This window comes from Tupaia chinensis, unplaced genomic scaffold (genome assembly GCF_000334495.1).
Source record: "Tupaia chinensis unplaced genomic scaffold, TupChi_1.0 Scaffold000416_1, whole genome shotgun sequence".
Classification (NCBI taxonomy): Eukaryota; Metazoa; Chordata; class Mammalia; order Scandentia; family Tupaiidae; genus Tupaia; species Tupaia belangeri.
In genome coordinates, this window is record NW_006159921.1 from 347,993 (window position 1) to 367,189 (window position 19,197).

General features: G+C 41.0%; 2 protein-coding genes across 3 annotated transcripts in view; one reads left to right on the forward strand and one right to left on the reverse strand.

Annotated features, from left to right (window-relative positions):
* Positions 1 to 587: 587 nt before the first annotated feature.
* PTRH2 (peptidyl-tRNA hydrolase 2) lies at positions 588 to 8,204 on the forward strand. The gene is made up of 2 exons (XM_006154615.3): positions 588 to 812; positions 7,511 to 8,204. Exon 2 carries the CDS (start codon positions 7,529 to 7,531, stop codon positions 8,048 to 8,050), a length of 522 nt encoding a protein of 173 aa, XP_006154677.1. The 5' UTR covers positions 588 to 812; positions 7,511 to 7,528; the 3' UTR covers positions 8,051 to 8,204.
* A 5,139-nt stretch (positions 8,205 to 13,343) lies between these two features.
* The window catches only part of CLTC (clathrin heavy chain), a 78,951-nt gene continuing 73,097 nt past the window's right edge, over positions 13,344 to 19,197 (reverse strand). For both annotated transcript variants that reach the window (XM_006154619.3, XM_006154618.3), the window contains 2 exons: positions 17,979 to 18,054; positions 13,344 to 14,380 (listed from right to left, as the gene is read on the reverse strand). In XM_006154619.3, coding sequence (XP_006154681.1) covers positions 14,256 to 14,380; positions 17,979 to 18,054 — 201 coding nt within the window. In that variant the 3' untranslated portion in view covers positions 13,344 to 14,255. The remainder of the gene's footprint in view (positions 14,381 to 17,978; positions 18,055 to 19,197) is intronic.

Below are 19,197 nucleotides of genomic sequence, written 5' to 3' on the forward strand. Positions count from 1 at the left end.
CACGCCAGAATTTTGCTCGGGAGCCTTTAGCATCATGAGCTAAAAGGCTGGGGAAGGAAAGAACCAAACTGACAGATCTAAGGAACAGCTCGGTCGTCAGCAAGGCAGACCTCCATTTACTCCAATGTCCTGGACACCCAGGGAGGAAGGGATTCTCTCCACAGAAGCCTAGTACGACTTCAAAGTCCTCGGAGAGGACAGCGAACAGCCAGGAGTCTGGTGTCTGTTTCAATGTCCCGGTGACCAACCGTGAGGAGATGTCTCAAATTAACCTGGCCACCGCCAGGGTGAGACATCCAGATCACCAGCAGCGAGAGCTCTAAAACACCGCTGGAGTCGAAAATCTCGGTGCCCCAGATCTGCACTGTCTAAACAGGAGAGCTCCGAAAGAAGCCAAGCTCTGCGGACAATCTCAGGCTCCAATCCCCAAAGCCGGGTGCTCGTTTACCTACCCGCTCTGACCCTGGCTTCTCCGGATCTCAGGATCCTGGAAGCGGCCTCCTGCCCGCCCCCCCCCCCCGCCGCTGGGTTCCGGCCAACCGGAACTCTTTTGCGTCACTTCCGGTCCTTTCCCCCTCCCGGAGACCGCCTCCAGAAGAGAAACGTTCCCCCTCCTTTCGGTAACCTCGGTTGATCCTCGCGGGATTTCAGGGCTGCTCCCCGTTTGGGCTCTGGGGGTGTGTCAAGAGGAAGAATGACTGCTCTCTTTGTGGTTTTTGATCCGGAACTTGTCCAGGAACCCCGGAAGAAGTAGCTGGAGCGAGAGACGCGTGCTTGCTACTCAGAAGAACTGGAAGGGCCAGTGTGAGTAGGTAGGTCGGTTTCTCAGAGCGAAGGAGGCAGTATCTTTCTCCGTTCTCTCTCTGGTTGAAACGTTTCTTCCCACCTCATCCTATAACCTTTATCATTTTCTTTGGTAAACTGCCTTCTGCCATTGGGTGCTGGATCCCTCTTTTCCTGTTGTGCGAGCATTGCTTCGGGAGAAAGGCCCAACCTGCTGGGGAGAAGAGAACTCAGACTTGGCTAGTTGGCAGCAAAGCCTCCATTCAGGCAGCATCGATTCTCTTTCCGAAAATAAGAAAATACCAAGCAGGCCTTATATTCTCTACCGAATGTTTATTGAATACCCACAGCATTTCAAGCTGTCGACCTTACGTGGAAAGAGAAGGTTTCCAAGAATAGACTCAAAACTTTTGCACACCCATATCACACAGAGATGTTGTCTAAAAAAGATATTTAATCTCTTAACATTGCAGTGGACGCTGGGATTATGCTGTACAGTAGTTATTTGTAAGTAGCACTTTACAACAAGTAGGATGTTTTTGTTTGGGTGCTTGTTTTGGAAGGAGAAGAATAGAAAATATTTTCGGGTGACTCTTGCTTGAAAGGACGCAGTAATTCGGTGTGTCTAGACGGTGCACTGTGTAGCAGGATAGGAAGTTAGAAGGATAAAGTAGGCTGTAACCCAGTTGTGTGGTGCCACATTTTTCCTAAGAAATTTATATTTTATTCTGTAGGCATTAGCTAATGATATTTGAGCAGGGAACGTCCATGTATTTTAGAAGTACAGTTACGGCAATGTGGATTAAAATGAACTAGGGCAACAGTGAAGCAAATATGGAAGTACTGGAGAGAGAGACGTGCATTTGGCACTAGAAGTAAAGGTAGATTAGTTTAAGACAGACAGTTTTGGTGACTGGATGTGTAGAATATTGGAGAGAGAAAAGTCCAGGTTTACTTACAAATCAATAATACAGAAAAAGGAATCTTGACGGGGAAGGACTTGAGTGGAGGATGAGATTTAGGATGATACTTAATAGGCCTCTCAGTGGTGAAATGTGGCAGAAGCTAGAGGTTCAAGTTTGGAGCCAAGGAGAGGTTTCTGGTCCTGAGCATAAGATAATTTGGAACTAAATGAGATTGTTTATCTCACAAACTATTTTTGTCTGTGTCTTCACATTAGAATCACTAGAATGTTAGCTCCATGGGAAGTGGAACTTTTTTCAGTGGTCTTCAAGGTCCAGAATAGTGCCTGGAGCACAGTAAACACTGAATGGAAATTGATTGATTGAATGGAAAGTGAGCATACTGATCAACTATCTAGTCGAACTTTCTTCAGTGATGAAAGTGTTTTATTGAAACAGTCATGAAATACTATTCTATGCGAAAACGTGTCATGACTTTTCTGAGGACCCAATGTATCTTTACTGTTTGATAGAGTAGTCACTAGTCACTTGCAAATTGTTGAACTGTTAAGCTCTTGAAATGTTACTAAGAAAGATTGAATCACTAAATTTTGATTTCATTTTAATTCATCTCAGTTTACATAAGCACTTGTGGCTGTTGGACCCCGTAAAGCTATCAGAGAGGTAGAATGAGATGGGTGAAAATTGGATTCAAGGTTTCAAGTGAGAAAAAGTTTAGTTTTAAAACATACCATTGATTGATACAGAAAATTCAAGTTGAGGCCTAAATTGAGGCAACTTCATTTGCAATTATTGATAGGAAGTGCCTAGCTCCTTAACTCGGATGCTTCTTGTCTTGCCTCAGGATTTGACAGAGCATGTTTATGGTAGGAGACTCTGGTCTGAAAGAAGAGAACAAATCTGCCAGGCCAGAGACTAAAAACTCTCCCCATGTTGCAGGTTCAATGTCACTTCTTCAAGAGTCCTTCTCTGATCTTCTTAAATCCCATAATGCCTTTTCATAACACCCACCACCTTTGTAATTATCTTTCCCTTCCTCCTATCTGTGAACAACTGGCAGCAGCACATATTGTTCATCTCTGTATTCTCTGCTTGACAAGGTGTGTGTCTGGTATATAGGTAGATAGTAAATATTTGTTCACTGTTGTGTGGATCCAGTGACATACATATTATAGTATCTTTGAAACTTAAGCTATGAAAATATACAATTTTATTAAAATAAAATGGAGGAAATTCAAAAGTGGAATTGGACCACTTAACCAACCACTACCAGTATGTTAGTTCCAGGAAAGAAGGGATGTTTTCTGCATTGTGCAGGATCCCCAAGACCCCAGAGCAGAGTAGATCCTTCTGTCCTTAAGTCATTCACTAAAAATATGGATTATGTGGTCTATTATTTCAAATATTCTTCCCCTTATCATAAATCCTTTGCATCCTCGTATTTTGATCCTTATTCCTGGCAGAATTCCAATTTGGATAAATCAAACTCTTATAGGAGGGAATGATGGAGAATGAGTGGATGCAGGTTAGTTTGTGTTTGTAGAGTCAGTAATTAGATAGTTTCTGTCTTTTGGCTTCTAAGTATGATGGGAGGAAATCACCTTGGTGGTTATGATACGGTTATAAGATCATGTACCTTAACTGTGTTTTTAGCATTTTACTCTGATTTATATTTCAATCCTGCTATATTTGGTTGCAACTTTTATTTCAGTATTTTCTCTCCTCTCTCTTGACTTCTGTAGGACCTCTTTCCTCTAAGGAGTAACTTCCTGCCTTCAAATGCTCAGATCTACTTGCATCTAAAGCTTCACACTGGGGAAGATGCCCCTTTTCCTTTCAAGAGCAAAGCTTTTCCCAAGGTCTTATTTTTTTTTTTAAAGAATTATTTATTTCATTTTATTTATTCATTTATTTATTTTAATTTGACCAGAGGGAGAGAGAGGTAGAGAGAGGGATAGTGAGAAGGCAAGCCAGTGCAGGTCCTGGACTTGCACTGTGGTCAGCCACGTGGGAATGTCCAGCACCTTAACCATCACACCACCAGTGCTGGTCCCTTCCTAAAGTCTTAAGTTCATCCCTCCTACTGCTTTGCTTTGTTAACTGTCCTTCATCAATTTCTACCTTTCCTCTTCATCCCATTGAAATTTAGATAGTTTCATTCTTTCTTTTTAGAAAACAAACCAAAAAACTCTCTCTCCTACCTGTCCCCTAATATGCATTGCTTTTTTGTTCTGATCTCTATTTCATTTTTTCTTTTTTCTCTGTGTAATTATTTTTATTTTTAATGTCCAGTTTGTAAGACAAGGACCAGAACATCCTCCCAGATGCAGATTTTATAAATCATCAGTTAGCTGGTGAGGCCAATAAGGGTACTTCTTGTCTAATGCAGTTCCTGGGTAGACTTCATTTAGGTCCTCAATGGTCATCTGACCAAATGGAATTATGCTTATCTTCTCCAGCTATTTCTTATATTCTTTAATTTTGGCCTTTGAGAGTGATACAAACTCAGCACAACTTTTCACATCTTTCTTTTCTCCAACATCCACCTGGACTGTGTATTTATCCTTCAGCACAGGAATCCCAGGGCATTAAACTTCTCCTAGAAGTCATCCACCAAGCCAGCCTTGGCCACGTAGGCCTCGTAGTAAGCCCAGTTTGTAGCTGGCGGGTTCTTAGGTATGACCGCCAAAGGTGCAGGTCTTGTTCCTGGTTTTCATAGTTAGCAATGGCCTTTGGGTTTTGGGGTACTTTTTCCCCAAAAGCTACCCAGTCAGTTTATAGAGCAAGTTTTTGCCTAGCCATCTTGCAACCCTGGTGGCACATAGTCCACTCTTTCTTGACCCCATCTTCATACTAGTTTCTGAGCCCCTCCCCGCTTTTTCTGCTAAAACTAGTGGACCAAATGTATTAGACAACACTGTTGACCACATATTCTTCTGGGGATATGTTCCTCAGCACCTTCTTGTCATCCCATTTCCTTTCTATAGAAGTTGGGCACTTAAGTTAGCTCCAGAGAGGATTGCACACAGAGAAACAGATGCAGGGTGAGGTTTTGGTAGGTGTTTCAGAAAGTGAAAAAGTAAAGGATCCTAAAGGACTTAGATAGTTTTATAACATGAAGAAGTAGTTTCATGGAAATTGACTTTGTTCCTGAAAGGGCTGGGTTTGAATTTAAAATTGTAAGTATGGGGTTATCAGTTTGCCTTACTTTTTGATTAACTATGTTTGACTTACAGAAACTTAGGAATGTTAGGGAACCAGCAGTTAACGTAATGGCTGTGTTGCTGGACTCGCATGTAGTCGACTGCGGTTTGTGTCCTGGACCCGGTGGCTTAAAACTCACGCCGGGCACATGTGCATGTGTGCCCAAGATCCCGAGAGGAGAATGGAGGAGAAGGGATTGCGGCGTGACCATCCCCTCTGGGGGGTGATTTCTTGCTTTCTGTCTCTATGTCTCTGTCTGTCTGGCGAGCACACGCACCCTGTAGCAAAACCTCTCCAAATCAAAAAAAAGAAAGAAAGAAACTTAGGGATGTTAGAAACATTTTAATTACAGACATGTTTTCTTTTTTTCATAGATTGAGTGTAAGGCTTATTGACCAGGCTTATCTCATCAAAAGCCTGGTATCTCCCAGTCCTGCTTTAACACTTGTGGAAACACATCTGACTTATATGCAGATCTGTATGCCAAGGTGTTTGTTTTCTTTCATGGTTCTTGTCCCTATCAGAGCCAACACAAGCTTTTTATAAGAGTTTGTAATGAATGTAAGTAAAATGGTGAAGCCACTTCAGAAAATGGTTTGACATTTCCTCAAAAAGTTAAACCTAAGGCTGTCCGATGACTCTATGACTCCTAGGTGTATGCCTAAAAGAAATGAAAACATGTCTATAAAAAAACTTGTATGGAAATGTTCATAGCAACATTATTCATATTGTGGAAACAACTCCTAAGTCCATCAGTTACGGAATGGATAAATAAAATGTGGTACATCCATGTAATGTCATATTACCCATTAGTAAAAAGGAATGAAGTAGTGATACCACAACGGTGATGCCACAACATCGACAACCTTAAAAATATACTGCTAAATGAAAGTTTGTTAACATCCCCTGTACTGTCCTGAAATGAAAATATTTGATAATACTGTATAATCTGCCTACCAAATAATTTTTAAAACTTAAAAGTATTAACTTTAACATAAAAAAGGAAATTTATGATAAAATAAGTATTCCCAGGGATGTCATCTATGCCATGCAGATTATGCACTATCTAATTCCATAGTTACCACTTAGAAGCAGGTTACCACTTAAAATCACGGTGACTCTGTGCACGTAAATGATTGAGTACCACCTCATTCAATGAAAATCTGGTGTTTGCTTGCACCAGTACATAGAAGCATTATGAATCTAACAGCCTCAAATGTAGACTGATAAAGATATCTTATTGGTATTGCAAGTATTATAAACAGCTTTGCTAGGGTAACAGATTTTTCTAAAATAATAAAGGATAAGGATGATCTTCATTTGTTTTATATGATAGTTATACTTCTACAAAAATCAGTGCCAGAAAAGGGGCAGCAGGTGGTATGGTGGTTAAAGGCACTAGACTCCAACATGGCCAACCACGAGTCGAGTCCCATACCTATTGGCTTGCTTTCTCACCTTTTGTCTCTCTCTCTGATGAACACATGTGCCCTACAACACATTTAAAAAATAAATAAAAGTAAGGAAAAAGACCCTTGGAATCTCCAAAGCAGTAAGTGCTTTGGGGGCTGACAGATGACAGGGTAGATAAGGGCACTGGATTTCCACATGACCAACTGGGGTTTGAGTCCTGGACCTGGTAGCTTGCTCTCTCTCTCTCTCTGTCTCTGTCTCTCTCTCTGGTCAAATTAAAAAAATAATAATAATGGGAACCAGCAGGTGGTGTGGTTAAGGTGCTAGACAATTCCACATGGCCGACCATGGTGGAAGTCCTGGACCTGGTAGCTTGCTCTCTCTCTCTCTCTGTCTCTGTCTCTCTCTCTGGTCAAATTAAAATAACTGAATGAATAAATAAAATGAAATAAAATAAATCTTTACCAAAAATAAAAAAACAACAAATGGGATTAAATAAATAAATCTTAAAAAAAAAAAAAAGCCTGCCAGAAAACACTTTTGTTCGTATCTAAAATGAATTTGGGTTCTAATTATCTTAGGTATTTATAGTTTTTACTTATACTAATGTCCAGTGGGACAGTCTTTACTTCATGAGATTTTTAGCATCCTTGCTCATGCCTAGTAAATTTGGTAGCATACTTCACCCCAGGCTCATTACTGTGACAAGGGGCGACTTCTCTGAAGGGACATACTGTCTCCATTAAGAACCACTGCATTATGAAAACACAGATAAGAACTGTATTCTTGAAAGAGTTATTTTGGTTTCTTTAGATCTTTTAGAAATCTTGTTGAAACAACATTTCTCCACAAAGTTAAAGAGTTTTTAGAAGAGAGACACTGCGCACATGAAGATTCTACATGACCTAACTATTTCATGTGGATACTTTTATCTTTCCTAGCACACAGGACGGATGAAAATAGGGCACATGGGTATGATCCAAAATATTGGGCTTTTCATCTAGGTGCCATCATACAGTTCTGTTGGGTCATAGGGAAAGTCATGACATTTTTCCATGCAAAAATGCATCATGACTTTCACGACAACCCTACAGTGTATTGCTTTCTGCTTCTAGTCGAGATGTTTACCTGATAAGCCTGTAACTTTGCACCACTTGATAGTGGTAATTCTTTTTCCTTCTCTTAAGGTGCTCTCCGAATCATCGATGATGGAATATTTGTCTCATCCGAGTGCACTCAGCCTGGCTGCTGGGGTTGCTTGTGGCATGTGCCTGGGTTGGGGCCTTCGGGTACGCTTTGGGATGTTCCCCAAAAGCTCAGCAAGTGGCACAAATGCAGAGACTGGGACTGAAGCAAGCATCTTGGGAGAGAGTGGGGAATATAAAATGATTCTTGTTGTTCGAAATGACTTAAAAATGGGAAAAGGAAAAGTGGCTGCCCAGTGCTCCCATGCTGCCGTTTCTGCCTACAAGCAAATTCAAAGGAGAAATCCTGCAATGCTCAAAGAATGGGAATACTGCGGCCAGCCCAAAGTGGTGGTCAAAGCTCCTGATGAAGAAACCTTGATTCAGTTACTGACCCATGCGAAAACACTTGGACTGACTGTGAGCTTAATTCAAGATGCTGGGCGTACTCAGATTGAACCAGGCTCTCGAACTGTCCTAGGAATTGGGCCAGGACCAGCGGATCTCATTGATAAAGTTACTGGTCATCTAAAACTTTACTAGGTGGGTTTTTGTATGATGTTGATCCCTCCATCACAACTGTTTGAAGCCTGTCAGTAACATTTGAAACAATTTCTTCCCCCAATTTAAATATTCTTGCCATAAAAATAAAATCTCGTCTATCATGTATTTGGCACTTACAAAGTTGTCATCTTGGGCTTAAAAAACACTGTTGTTAGCAGGTGATGGGGTGGTTAAAGAGCCAGATTCCCACATGGCTGACCATGGTTTGAATCCTAGACCTGACAGCTTGAAACTCACTCTGGGTGTTTGTGGCTGGGGGGCCCAACACCCAACAGGGGAGAGGGGGGGAAATCCCAAGAGGAGAATGGATGAGAAGGGATTGCGGTGTGGCCATCATCCCAGAGGGTGATTTCTCTCTCTCTCTCTCTCTCTCTCTCCCTCCCTCTCCCTCCCCCCTTCCTGGAGAGCTCATGCACCTTAATGATAAAAACCTAAAAACAATAATGTTATTTAAATAATCTTGGTGATTCAAGTGATCCATACTATCTATTTTAATTTTTTTGCCAGAAGGTGCATGTACTTGCCAGAGAGAAAGAGAAAGAGATAGCACCATCCCCATGGGGCATGGTCCTCTTTCTCCCTCCTTTTGAATTTTGAACATTCCCACATGTGGGCATAGCATGTTTTCTTTTGCTCTAAGGGTGCATGTGCTCCCGGAGAGGCAGCGAGAGACAGACAGCGAGAAATCACCCTCCAGGGGAATGTCCATGCTGCAGTCCCCTCTCTTCCATTCTCTTGAGATTTGGGGACACACATGCTGGACGTGAGTTTGAAGCCACTGGGTCTGGGACCTAACTATTGACTACATGGGAGTCCAATGATGTAACCATTACTCCATCTGCTGGTTCCACCTAGCATGTTTTTAAAGCTCCCAGGTCCAGGACTTGAGCCAAGTGGTTAGCCATGTGGTATTCAGCTGCTTTAATAAACCACCAGGCCATGAGCTGGCCCTAAACTTTTTTTAAAAAAAACATTTTATTTATTTATTGCATGAGAGCAAAAGACAGGCACTCTCAACAGGGTTCTCACACCGTAATTCACCCCATCTCAGCCGGCCTGAACCACAGGCTTACACACATCTGGTCTGTATAGAGTGGTCCCAAGGATATGAACCCAGGACCTTCCCATGTTGGTCCAGTTGTGCCACCACCTGGTCCCTGAAGCAGGTATTTAAGATGAGAAAAACGGTCCGTGATCAAAAAAAAGCAGGGAAACTGCATTTCCCTGTGCATGACAGGTTTCTTTTTGTGTTGATCATTCTTCTTCCCTCAGACTATGCTGCTGTCTTCATGGGAGGATCGAGGGTAGTTCCATTGAATTCAAATTGTAGTTACTTTTTGGAAAGCTTGATAGCCTAATTTATTAATAACTCGTGGTTTAATCACAAGGGAGTCTCATGGTTTAGGAACTAACCCTCTGGATTTTTAGTAATAGGTTGTTGGGAAAGTCAAGGCATTTTTCTATGAAAAAATGTGTCATGACTTTTCTGACACCCTAATATCTGTCTCCAGGTGGAGGTTTTATAGCACTGAATACCTACCTATGTTGTTTCTTGTTTCCCCACACTGGCCAGAGGTTCACAGCAGTGTCCTAAATCACAGCCGGTACAAATTACATTACTCCCCCCCTTTTTTTTGGGAGAGGTTTTTTGCTTTAGGGCATGTGTGCTAGCCAGAAGGAGATAGACAGCAAGAAATTCCCCCCCCCCCCCGGGGGAGGGCCACATCATAATCTCTTTCCTCCATTCTCTCGGGATCTTGGGCACTCATGCACACGTGCCCGGTGTAAGTTTAAGCCACTGGATCTGGGACTCCAACCAGGGTCGACTAAATGGGAACCCAGCAACATAGCCATTATGCTGTTGGTCCCATTGCTTCACTCTTTTAACAGTGAAGCTATTGTAACTTCCAAAATGACCACAGGGACTTTGAAGGTGGAAATAGTCCAGCTGGTGTGGTGGTTAAGGCAGCTGGATCCCAGGTCGCTGAGTGGTTCACGTCTTGGACACTGCAGTTTAAGAATCAAACCAGGCGGGATCTGCAGATGCTGTAATGGTTAATGTTGCCAACCACGGTTCAAGTCCTGGGCCTGGTGACTTGAAACTTAAGCGGGTGGGTGTGCAAGTGTGTACCCAAAATCCTGAGAATGTAGAAGGGATTGTGGTGTGGTCAGCCCCCTGGGGGTGATTTCTCGCCTTATCTCTGGTGAGTGCGCATGCCCTATAGCAAAAATCTCTCAAAAAAGTAAGCCAGGCATGTGTGCCCAAAATCCTGAAAGAAGGGAAATAGGAAAGGGATTGGGGTTGTGACTATCTCTATGTGGGAGTGCTTTCTCACATTATTTCCTGCGAGTGCACACACCCCACCCTCTGGCAAATGAAAAAGTAAAAACTAAGGCTGCAGTCAGGCTTGAAAGTTCTAATATTTAGTCAAGTTGGAGTTTACATTGGCATGTAACAGCACAGGAGAAACTGCAGCTGTGAATGATGCCATGCTAGCAACTGTTTCTAAACAGAATGTTTATACTGGATTCAAAAATGATGCAACAACATGTAACTGGGTTGAACTCAATCCTAAATGAGTGTTTCTGGCTCTGGTAGTTTCTGCGGCTTGCCTCAGAGTGATGGCTTCAAATTTAAAAACAGTCATTCCCAGCAGGATGGCCTAGGGTGGCTGATTCAAGTAACTGTAATAAATCATGGCTGAAGAGTATAGGAATTCTGGCAGTTCTGGAAATACATCATGCTGTTCTCTAGTTGCCTGCACTTTATAGGATCCATGATCTTACAGTTTTCAGAGTACACTCTAGAGTCTCTACAAAGTCAAAACAAATTTTTTTTGAGAGGTTTTTTTGCTATAGGGCGCGTGCGCTCGCCAGAAAGAGAGAGAGACATAGAGACAGGAAGCAAGAAATCATTCCCTGGGGGTATGGCCGTGCAGCAATCCCTTCTCCATTCTCCTCTCGGGATCTTGGGCATGCACGCACATGTGCCTGGCGTGAGTTTAAGCCACTGGGTCCAGGACTCGAACCACGGTTGGCTACATGGGAGTCCAGCAACATAGCCATTATGCTAACTGCTGGTCCCAGTCAAAATTATTTTTGTAAGGTATTTTCTTTTTCCTGAAGCTTATTCTGCAGAGTCTGTGGGGATCTCTGCAGGGTCAAAACCATTTTTATAATACTAAGACATTTACTTTTCTACTATGTTGATATTTGCACTGACAAAAAAACAATGGTAGCAAAAACTGGCACCTGCCGCGATCAGAACAGGGGTACCAACTCCTGCAGTTAAAGTCACTGTATTTATTCTTCATTGCTCATGAATATTCTTAACATTCTGTGTAATAAACATTTCTGCTACACACCAAAGTATGGGGATAGTTTGAAAGGAAGAAGACTTTGCATGATCATGTCATGAGCTGCACTAGCTGTTCTTCGTCACGGAACATTTTTACTTGCAAGAATGATTGGATAAGGTAGCGAGTGACTCGGATCTGGGGGTTTGGCAGACAATTTCTTCACAGGTAAAGGAAAGCAATGACAGTACTTGGGAAATGTACCTGTCTTTCATCTAAGCTCCCCAAAACTCAAGATTTTGCCGATAAGATTAGTGTTCCTCACAGATATTTTAGAATACGTATAATGCATCAACATTTAGAAAAGCTATTTCACGCAGTAAACCAGTATTTTTCGTATGACCAATGTATGTTTATGTTAACATGCAATGAGTTTGTTATATTTAAAATGGATTAATATATAATAAATATTAATAGATATAAAAATCCTTGGCTTTAAATACAGTTTATTACCAATTTATTCTACCAGTTATTATACACTTACAATTGCCCAGCTTGGGGCTAGGCATTTTGTGATTTAAACGTAATCCACCAGATAATTCTGAAAAGTATTCCTTGTTAATGCAGATAAAAGCTCAAGCTCCACGTGCTCATGATTTGAACTGAGTCAGACATTCCAGGGTTTTCTCTTTCGACTATAGCCCATTATGGATGGTTTAAGTGACAACTCAATTATCACAGGTTACAGCACAAGATTAAAGCGAAGCTTTTCTGTTGAAAAACACTATGCTATATGAAAATCTTAAGTATTTTTAGTTGTGTCCATAGGGAAGGGAAAAGAGAATAATTTCACTGATTTATAAAAGAAAAAAAAAAAAGTTGACTTAAGTGTAAGAAAGGGTTTCAGGACAACAAATCTGGACTCTGAAAAGAAAGTTCCCAAGGAGCATTACATTTTTTTGGTTAGAGGGCACTTGAGCTTGGTGGAGACAGAGAAAAAAAGAGGGAGGGAAAATAAACGGCACCCGCCATGGGGGAATGCTCCTAATGCAGTCTTCATTTCTCTCTTCAGGATCTTGGGGACACAGCTGCACCTATCCAGTGTGTTTTTGAAGCCACTGAGTCTGGAACTCAAAGCAATCAGTTGGCCATGTGGGAAGTTTTTGTTTTAAAGAAGTTTTGCCTTTGTGCTGGGAGGCGGGGAACAGACACAGTGAGAGGAAGGTGAGAAATCACCCCCCCCAGGGAGGATGGCCACACTGCAATCCCTTTTCCATTCTCCTCCTGGGATCCTGGGCATGTATGCACACATGCCCAGCATGCATGAGGTTTAAGCCTCAGGTCTGGGACTCAAACCACAGGCAGCCATGTGGGAGTCCAGAAACACAACTGCTTTGCCATCCGCTGGCTCCGGAGTTCACAATTTTTTTTAAAAACTCTTCTTTGGAGCTTATAGTAATCCGCCAAAGAGAGTTCTACAGCAATACAAGGCCAGGCAGGGTGTTACATGGAACTCTAGCAAAAGTTTAAGAGACAGTGAAATGAGCTTAAGACAGCCATAAGCAAAAGTTGGATTCATACATCAGTTAAAAAAAAAAATCAACTTAAACCACCCATAATTTGGTCACCCTTATAAAATTCATGGCAAGAAATAGCATGTTAACTACATGTTTAAATACACTTTTATTTCAAGTTAATATAACTTAACATCCATGATTTGTTCATTTAAGTGAAATACTTAGATAAAAATCTAAAGTGGCACTTGGTTATTAAATGTAAGAGATAGGTGAAAAGTGGCCCACTCTAATGACCGGTTCTTTAGACTCATCACATGGACCCTGTTAACAGCAGGGCACAATCATGTGTCTTCATTCCTCTCATGCCTCCCTGTACCACCTCAGCATCCAATCTGAAATGACCAGAACTATTGTTTTTTTGGTTTGGGAGGTATTTAATTAAAACTGCAATTCTACATGTTATTTCCACAGTCCAGTAATTTATTTTAAATTTGAGTAATTTCAAATTCCACAAACAAAAACTGAAGAACAGCAATATTTTGTTTGAATTCTCTCTTCTGTACACTCAGTGATCTAAAACACCACAATATCCAACATACACAAACCTCAGGGAAGGGTTAGTAAATACACACAAGATTGGAATCATGGTGCTCTTTGTTCCTGAATGGAATGGTCCCACAGAAAAAGCACAGGATACAGCACAACGTAAGGGCACCTGTTACATATGAAGTGAGCAAAACACACTAGCATTTTCTATATGCATAATGGGGAAACCTGCATAGGTTAGAGGGCCTTTTATGCTCATTTAGAAGTCAGGCAAGTTGTCTGTATGCATTTTTCAAATAATTTGGAGAGCACTACAGTCCACTGTAGAATATATGCTGATTAGTGTTGTCTTTGTTGGCATTGACAGTCTTGCAAAGTCACATACCAGTATTTTTGCTTTAGCTTTTCCTTTGAATAAAAGATTTAAATGCATTTAGACAATACGTATTGTAAGCTGTTTACATACACTAAATTTAAGAGATTCAGTATTAGAGTTTGTTTCTTTAAACACTACAGAGTGCAAATCAGGTTCTTCACAACAGATCGAATATTAAGCAGTTCTTCAAGAATGAGGGGGAAGAAAAAAAGCCCAAGTGAATAAAACATTGAAACTATTCCCCTTTGAGAATAAATTCTAAAATATGCGGAATGTGAAATAAGATTTTAACATAGGTGATCCAAGTTTATAGTTAGAAACAAAAAGTAGTCCTTCATGAAATAAAGGTTACAAGAACAGGTCGTCTGTTTCCCCCGTTATAAACTGAGAAGTAGGTAGAGACGATGTTTCAGTACGAAAATAGGCGACTACAGGATCAGCTTTCCATCTCACATGCTGTACCCAAAGCCAGGCTGTGGCTGCCCATAGGGTGGTGCAGTATAACCATAACCAAAAGGTGCCTGGGGAGGGACTGCAACACTAGGTCCTGCTGTCAGCATCAACTGGGGCTGACCTGAAGAAGAAAACAAAAATGAGTAGCAGGTTAGGGCAAAGAACAGGAGAAACTGTTAGCATGAGTAAGACTGTGACGCTCTAATTTGCCCACTCTAGCAACATAATCACAATGAGAAGGAGCCGTTTTTGACCATTTTGGCAGAGTCACACCCCTAAAAAGTATCCTGCCTAAATAATAATAATAATAATAATAATAATCAGTACAGGAGAAAAGCTAGAAATTAGTATCATTTAAAGCAATATGCTACATGTACAGTTCACATGACACACCGGATATCTACCAACAAACCTATCACATGGTACTCACATGTTATATTCAGTAAAATTAGCATAGGAGGGACCAGCAGTTAGTGTAATGGCTATGTCACTGGACTCTCATGTAGCTGACTGTGGTTCAAGTCCCGACCCGGTGGCTTAAACTCACACCGGGCGTGTTTGTGTGCGCATGCCGAGGATCCCAAAAGGAGAATGGAGAAGGGATTGTGGCGTCGCCATCCCCCGGGGAGTAATTTCTCGCTTTCTGTCTGTCTGTCTCTTTCTGCCCTTGCTGTCTGCCTGGCCCTCTTTCTGGCGGGCGGACGCATCCTATAGCAAAAACCTCTCCAAAAAAGAAAAAAATATTAGGAATATAAGAATATATTCCTAATATAGGAATATATTTAGCATAGGAATAATATTTTATTTATTTTTTAAAAATTATTTATTTTTATTTGTTCATTTATTTTAATTTGACCAGAGAGAAAAAGAGAGAGGGAAAGTGAGAAAGCAAGCCACTAGGTCCAGAACTCGAACCATGGTCGGCCATGTGTAAGTGTCCAGCGACTAAGCCACCACACCACCTACTTGGTCCTCAGTATTTTATTTTTTTTGGAATGGTTTTTCCTATAGGGCACGTGCACTCACCAGACAGAGACGAAAAGCAAGAAAGCATCCCCCATGGGGATGGCCACACTGCGATTCTTTCTCCTCCATTTTCCTCTGGGGATCTTGGGCACACATGCGTGCCCAACGTGAGGTTAAGTCACTGGATCTGGGACTCGAACCATGGTCAGCTAAATGGGAGTCCAGTGACATAGCCATTACACCAACTGCTGGTTCCAGAAGCTTAATTTTTTAAAATGACACATTTAATACAGCTGAACTTTTAAAGTTAGATTTAGGGGCCAGCAGGTGATGTGGTGGTTGGGATGCTGGACTTCCACAGAGCCAACCGAGGTCTGACCTAGTAGCTTGCTTTCTCACTTTCCTTCTCTCTAGTCAAATTAAAAATAATAATAAAATTAAATAATTATTTTAAAACATTTTTAAAAAGCTAGATTTAATTTTGATTTAAATATGTTTAAATGGTAATGAAACCCAATACATTTCTAGCAAAGAATCCAGTACTAATTTAGTGAGAACAATAATAAAAAAAATAGTACCACTTTCTCTCTTTTTTTTGAGAGTTTTTTTTTTTTTTTTTTGGCTATAGGCTGCATGTGCTCACTGGAGAGACAAAGAAATCACTCCTCCCCACCAGGGGGATGACACGCCACAATCTCTTGTCTTACATTCTCCTCTTGAGATTTTGGGTGCACATGCACATCAAGTGAGGTTTTTGTTTTGTTTTGTTTTGTTTTTAAGAATTATTTAATTCCGTCTGCTGTTATTATTTTTTAATTTTAACAGACACAGACAGAAAGGGAAAGCTAGAAAGCAAGCCACCAGGGCTAGGACTTGAACCACGGTTAGCCACATGGGAATCCAGCACCTTTAACCACCAGGCCACCTGCCCCACCCCCTGGTGAGTTTTAAGCTAGCGGGTCTGGGAGGCAAACCACCGATGACCACGTGAAAGTCTAATGCCTTAACTGCCATGCCACCTGCTGGCCCACCACTACCTTTTCTTATTTTCAGGTTTTTGCCTGTGCTTTCCTGTGTGTACTTACAGGAAAGACACAGGAGGGAAAGTGAGAACATCACACCCCAACCCCCGGGGATGACCACACTGTAATCTCTTCTTTTCCATTCACCTCTAGGGATTCTGAGCATGTCTGCACATGTACCTGGCATGATTTTCAGGCCACTGGGTCTGGGACCCAACCGTAATCCACCATATGCTAGTCTAGCACCTTAACTACTACACCACCTACTGGCCCCATTACCACTCTTTCTTATGAAGTTTAAACTGTTTACCACATATAGGAAACATGACCAGTAGAGAACCTGGCTTGGCTTATTTGGAGGACAAAAAGTACACTACATTTCTCTATACCCCCATAAGCCAAAAAAAAATTTTTTTGAGAGGTTTTTGCTACAGGGTGCGTGTGCTTGCCAGAAAGACAGAGATAAAGAGACAGAAAGCGAGAAATCACCCCCTAGGGGGGTTGGCCACACAGCACTCCCTTCTCCTCCATTCTCCTCTCGAAATCTTGGGCACGCATGCACACGAGCCTGGTGTGAGTTTAAGCCACTGGGTCTGGGACTCGAACCATGGTTGACTACATGGGAGTCCAGCAACATAGCCATTACTCCAACTGCTGGTCCCCCAAAATACTCTTAACCTTATACTAGAATGTAAACTCAGATTAAGATTTCTGCCTGCACAAGTGATCTCATGTCTCTCTTTTGTGTAGATAACCATTAAAGTTGTCTTTAACAAATTCTTTCTGGAAACTAGTTTACAAAAAAAAATCTCTAACCTTATACCGACATCTACCTTGAAATTCCAACCCCATTTTCAACTGCCCATTTAAATGCTCTAAAGGCAAACCAAATTCAGAAGGTACCCCCAAATTATTATGTCCACCCATTTGTATTTCTACTGTTTCCTATCTCAAACGTGTCAAACATTTCATTATCTCTTAATCATCTATTTTAAGTTTACCTTCTCTAATTTTATCAAATTATCTTGTCCTCTAAATTCCCAAAGTACTTTTTATCTACACTAAAAAGAAGATACGAGATTTTGTATATTATTGTTTTCTTTAGAGATACAATGGTCACATTTTATGCTCCCTTCCAAAGAACACCTGGTTTAACTTACAATCTTCCAATCCACTGTTCAAATGAGTCTGTTCACCAACTATGAAGTGGAAAGGGGAAGTAATTCAGACATACGGGTTTAAGGACAAATTAAATTACCTTAAGTGCTCACTGATAGTTTAAAGATCCCATCTCTCTGGAAACTTCTCAGATGGAAACTACCCAGGTCTCTGCCCCAGTTAGAATTTCAGTGAAGATGCACCCTTTACACACAGCATTCTAAAGACAGACTTGGCATGTTTTTACCTTTCACTCTTCTGGAAATTGAATTCATCGATATTTTGTTTTCAGTAATTTATGAACAAGTAATCAATTAGTGATCAGGCAACAGGAAATGTAGTTATGAGATCTTTGAGATTTTCCTTTCATTTTAGTTTATTTTGTAAATGAGTTAATTAATGCCTGCTTAAAGACTGTTTTTTGGGGAAGGGGGTAGAACGTGACAGTAAGGAGCAGTATTTCATACTCGGCAAGTCTTTGGCACTGTAGAAGCTTGGTATATTCCTATTTTGAGGTAGAATTTTCAAAATTAAATGTTTAATTTACTGCTTCCAATGTTAAAAAAAGATTACCATAAACGATGGGTTGTGTCTCTGTAGCTTGTTCTTCTTCTTTTCTCAGTGATTCAGAAGCATCTAATTTATCCACCTGGAGAAAAATAGGTTAGATTAATTAGCACCCCATAAGTATTATAAACCTAGATTTATGGCAGAAAGTGGAAAAGCCTTAGTATGTTAAATTCTGTCAAAATAAAACAGACTAGAAAGAACATTCTCAGGCCCCCTCAAATTCAATGGCAATGTTCATACTTCAGTCAAGGTGGTTTTCAGCACTGTCATTATAAACCCTCAGGAAGGAGGGATTTATAAATGCCATAAAAGCTCACGCCAGGCTAAAACTGGGCATGCTAGGATGCAGCCTGAGGGGGGTTGAAAACGAGAAAGAACTTTTCCAAATGAAGTTTAAACCCTATCAAAGATAGTAACAATGACCTCATGAACCAGGCAAGACTTCCCTCCCCAAAGGAAATGGTATTTTAAAAAGCAAAATGAGTCTAGTGACTAGATGAGTCCTTCTGTGGAATAAGATATTTTGGGCCAACTGTGCAGCTTCTGCTGATATTGGCTACAGGTGCAGACTGATGTTTAAGATTCGAATGGCTCCATATTCAATCTTTCTGTATGGATAGGCTGCACAATTTAATGCGACACTGCTCTATTTCCTAAGAAGTAATTAGAAAAGCATGACTTTGCCTCAATTTCTTTGAGGAATAAAGTTATTGCTTTTAATTAAGCCAGAGAAGTAAATGGCTGTCATCTGCTAGCTACCCTAAACCAAAGTGGGTAGTATCAGACAGAAAGAAGAGCCCAAGTGTATGAGTGAAAGAAAGGAATTGGAATACCTAGGTCCTTCCGATAATGAGTTCTATAACCTTGGCAAACCACTGCACTGGTCCTCAAATTTCCTTCTTTATTTAATGAGAAGGTTGAAAGAAATGGTCTGTAAAATACCTTCTAGGGCTGATAGAATTAGATTCTATAATTCTGTGATGAATTAGAGACAAGTGACAGTAGATTCCGCGGATTAGGGAATCTCCTATGCCATACAACCTCCACTGTCTTTAATATTAAACTACATTTGTCTTTCACAGTCTATTTAAAAGCTGGTATCACAACCAAAGTCTTGTAACTGGATTATCATCATTACAGTAAATAAAACTGAATTTCAAATCACACTCTTGTCTCTTACATATTTGGCTTGTAAGGTTATAAATGCTAGGTGAGAATGGGA

Bases quoted from the DNA above. Each gene is read 5' to 3' on its own strand.
- PTRH2 (XM_006154615.3), top strand. From the start codon at position 7,529: ATGATGGAATATTTGTCTCATCCGAGTGCACTCAGCCTGGCTGCTGGG.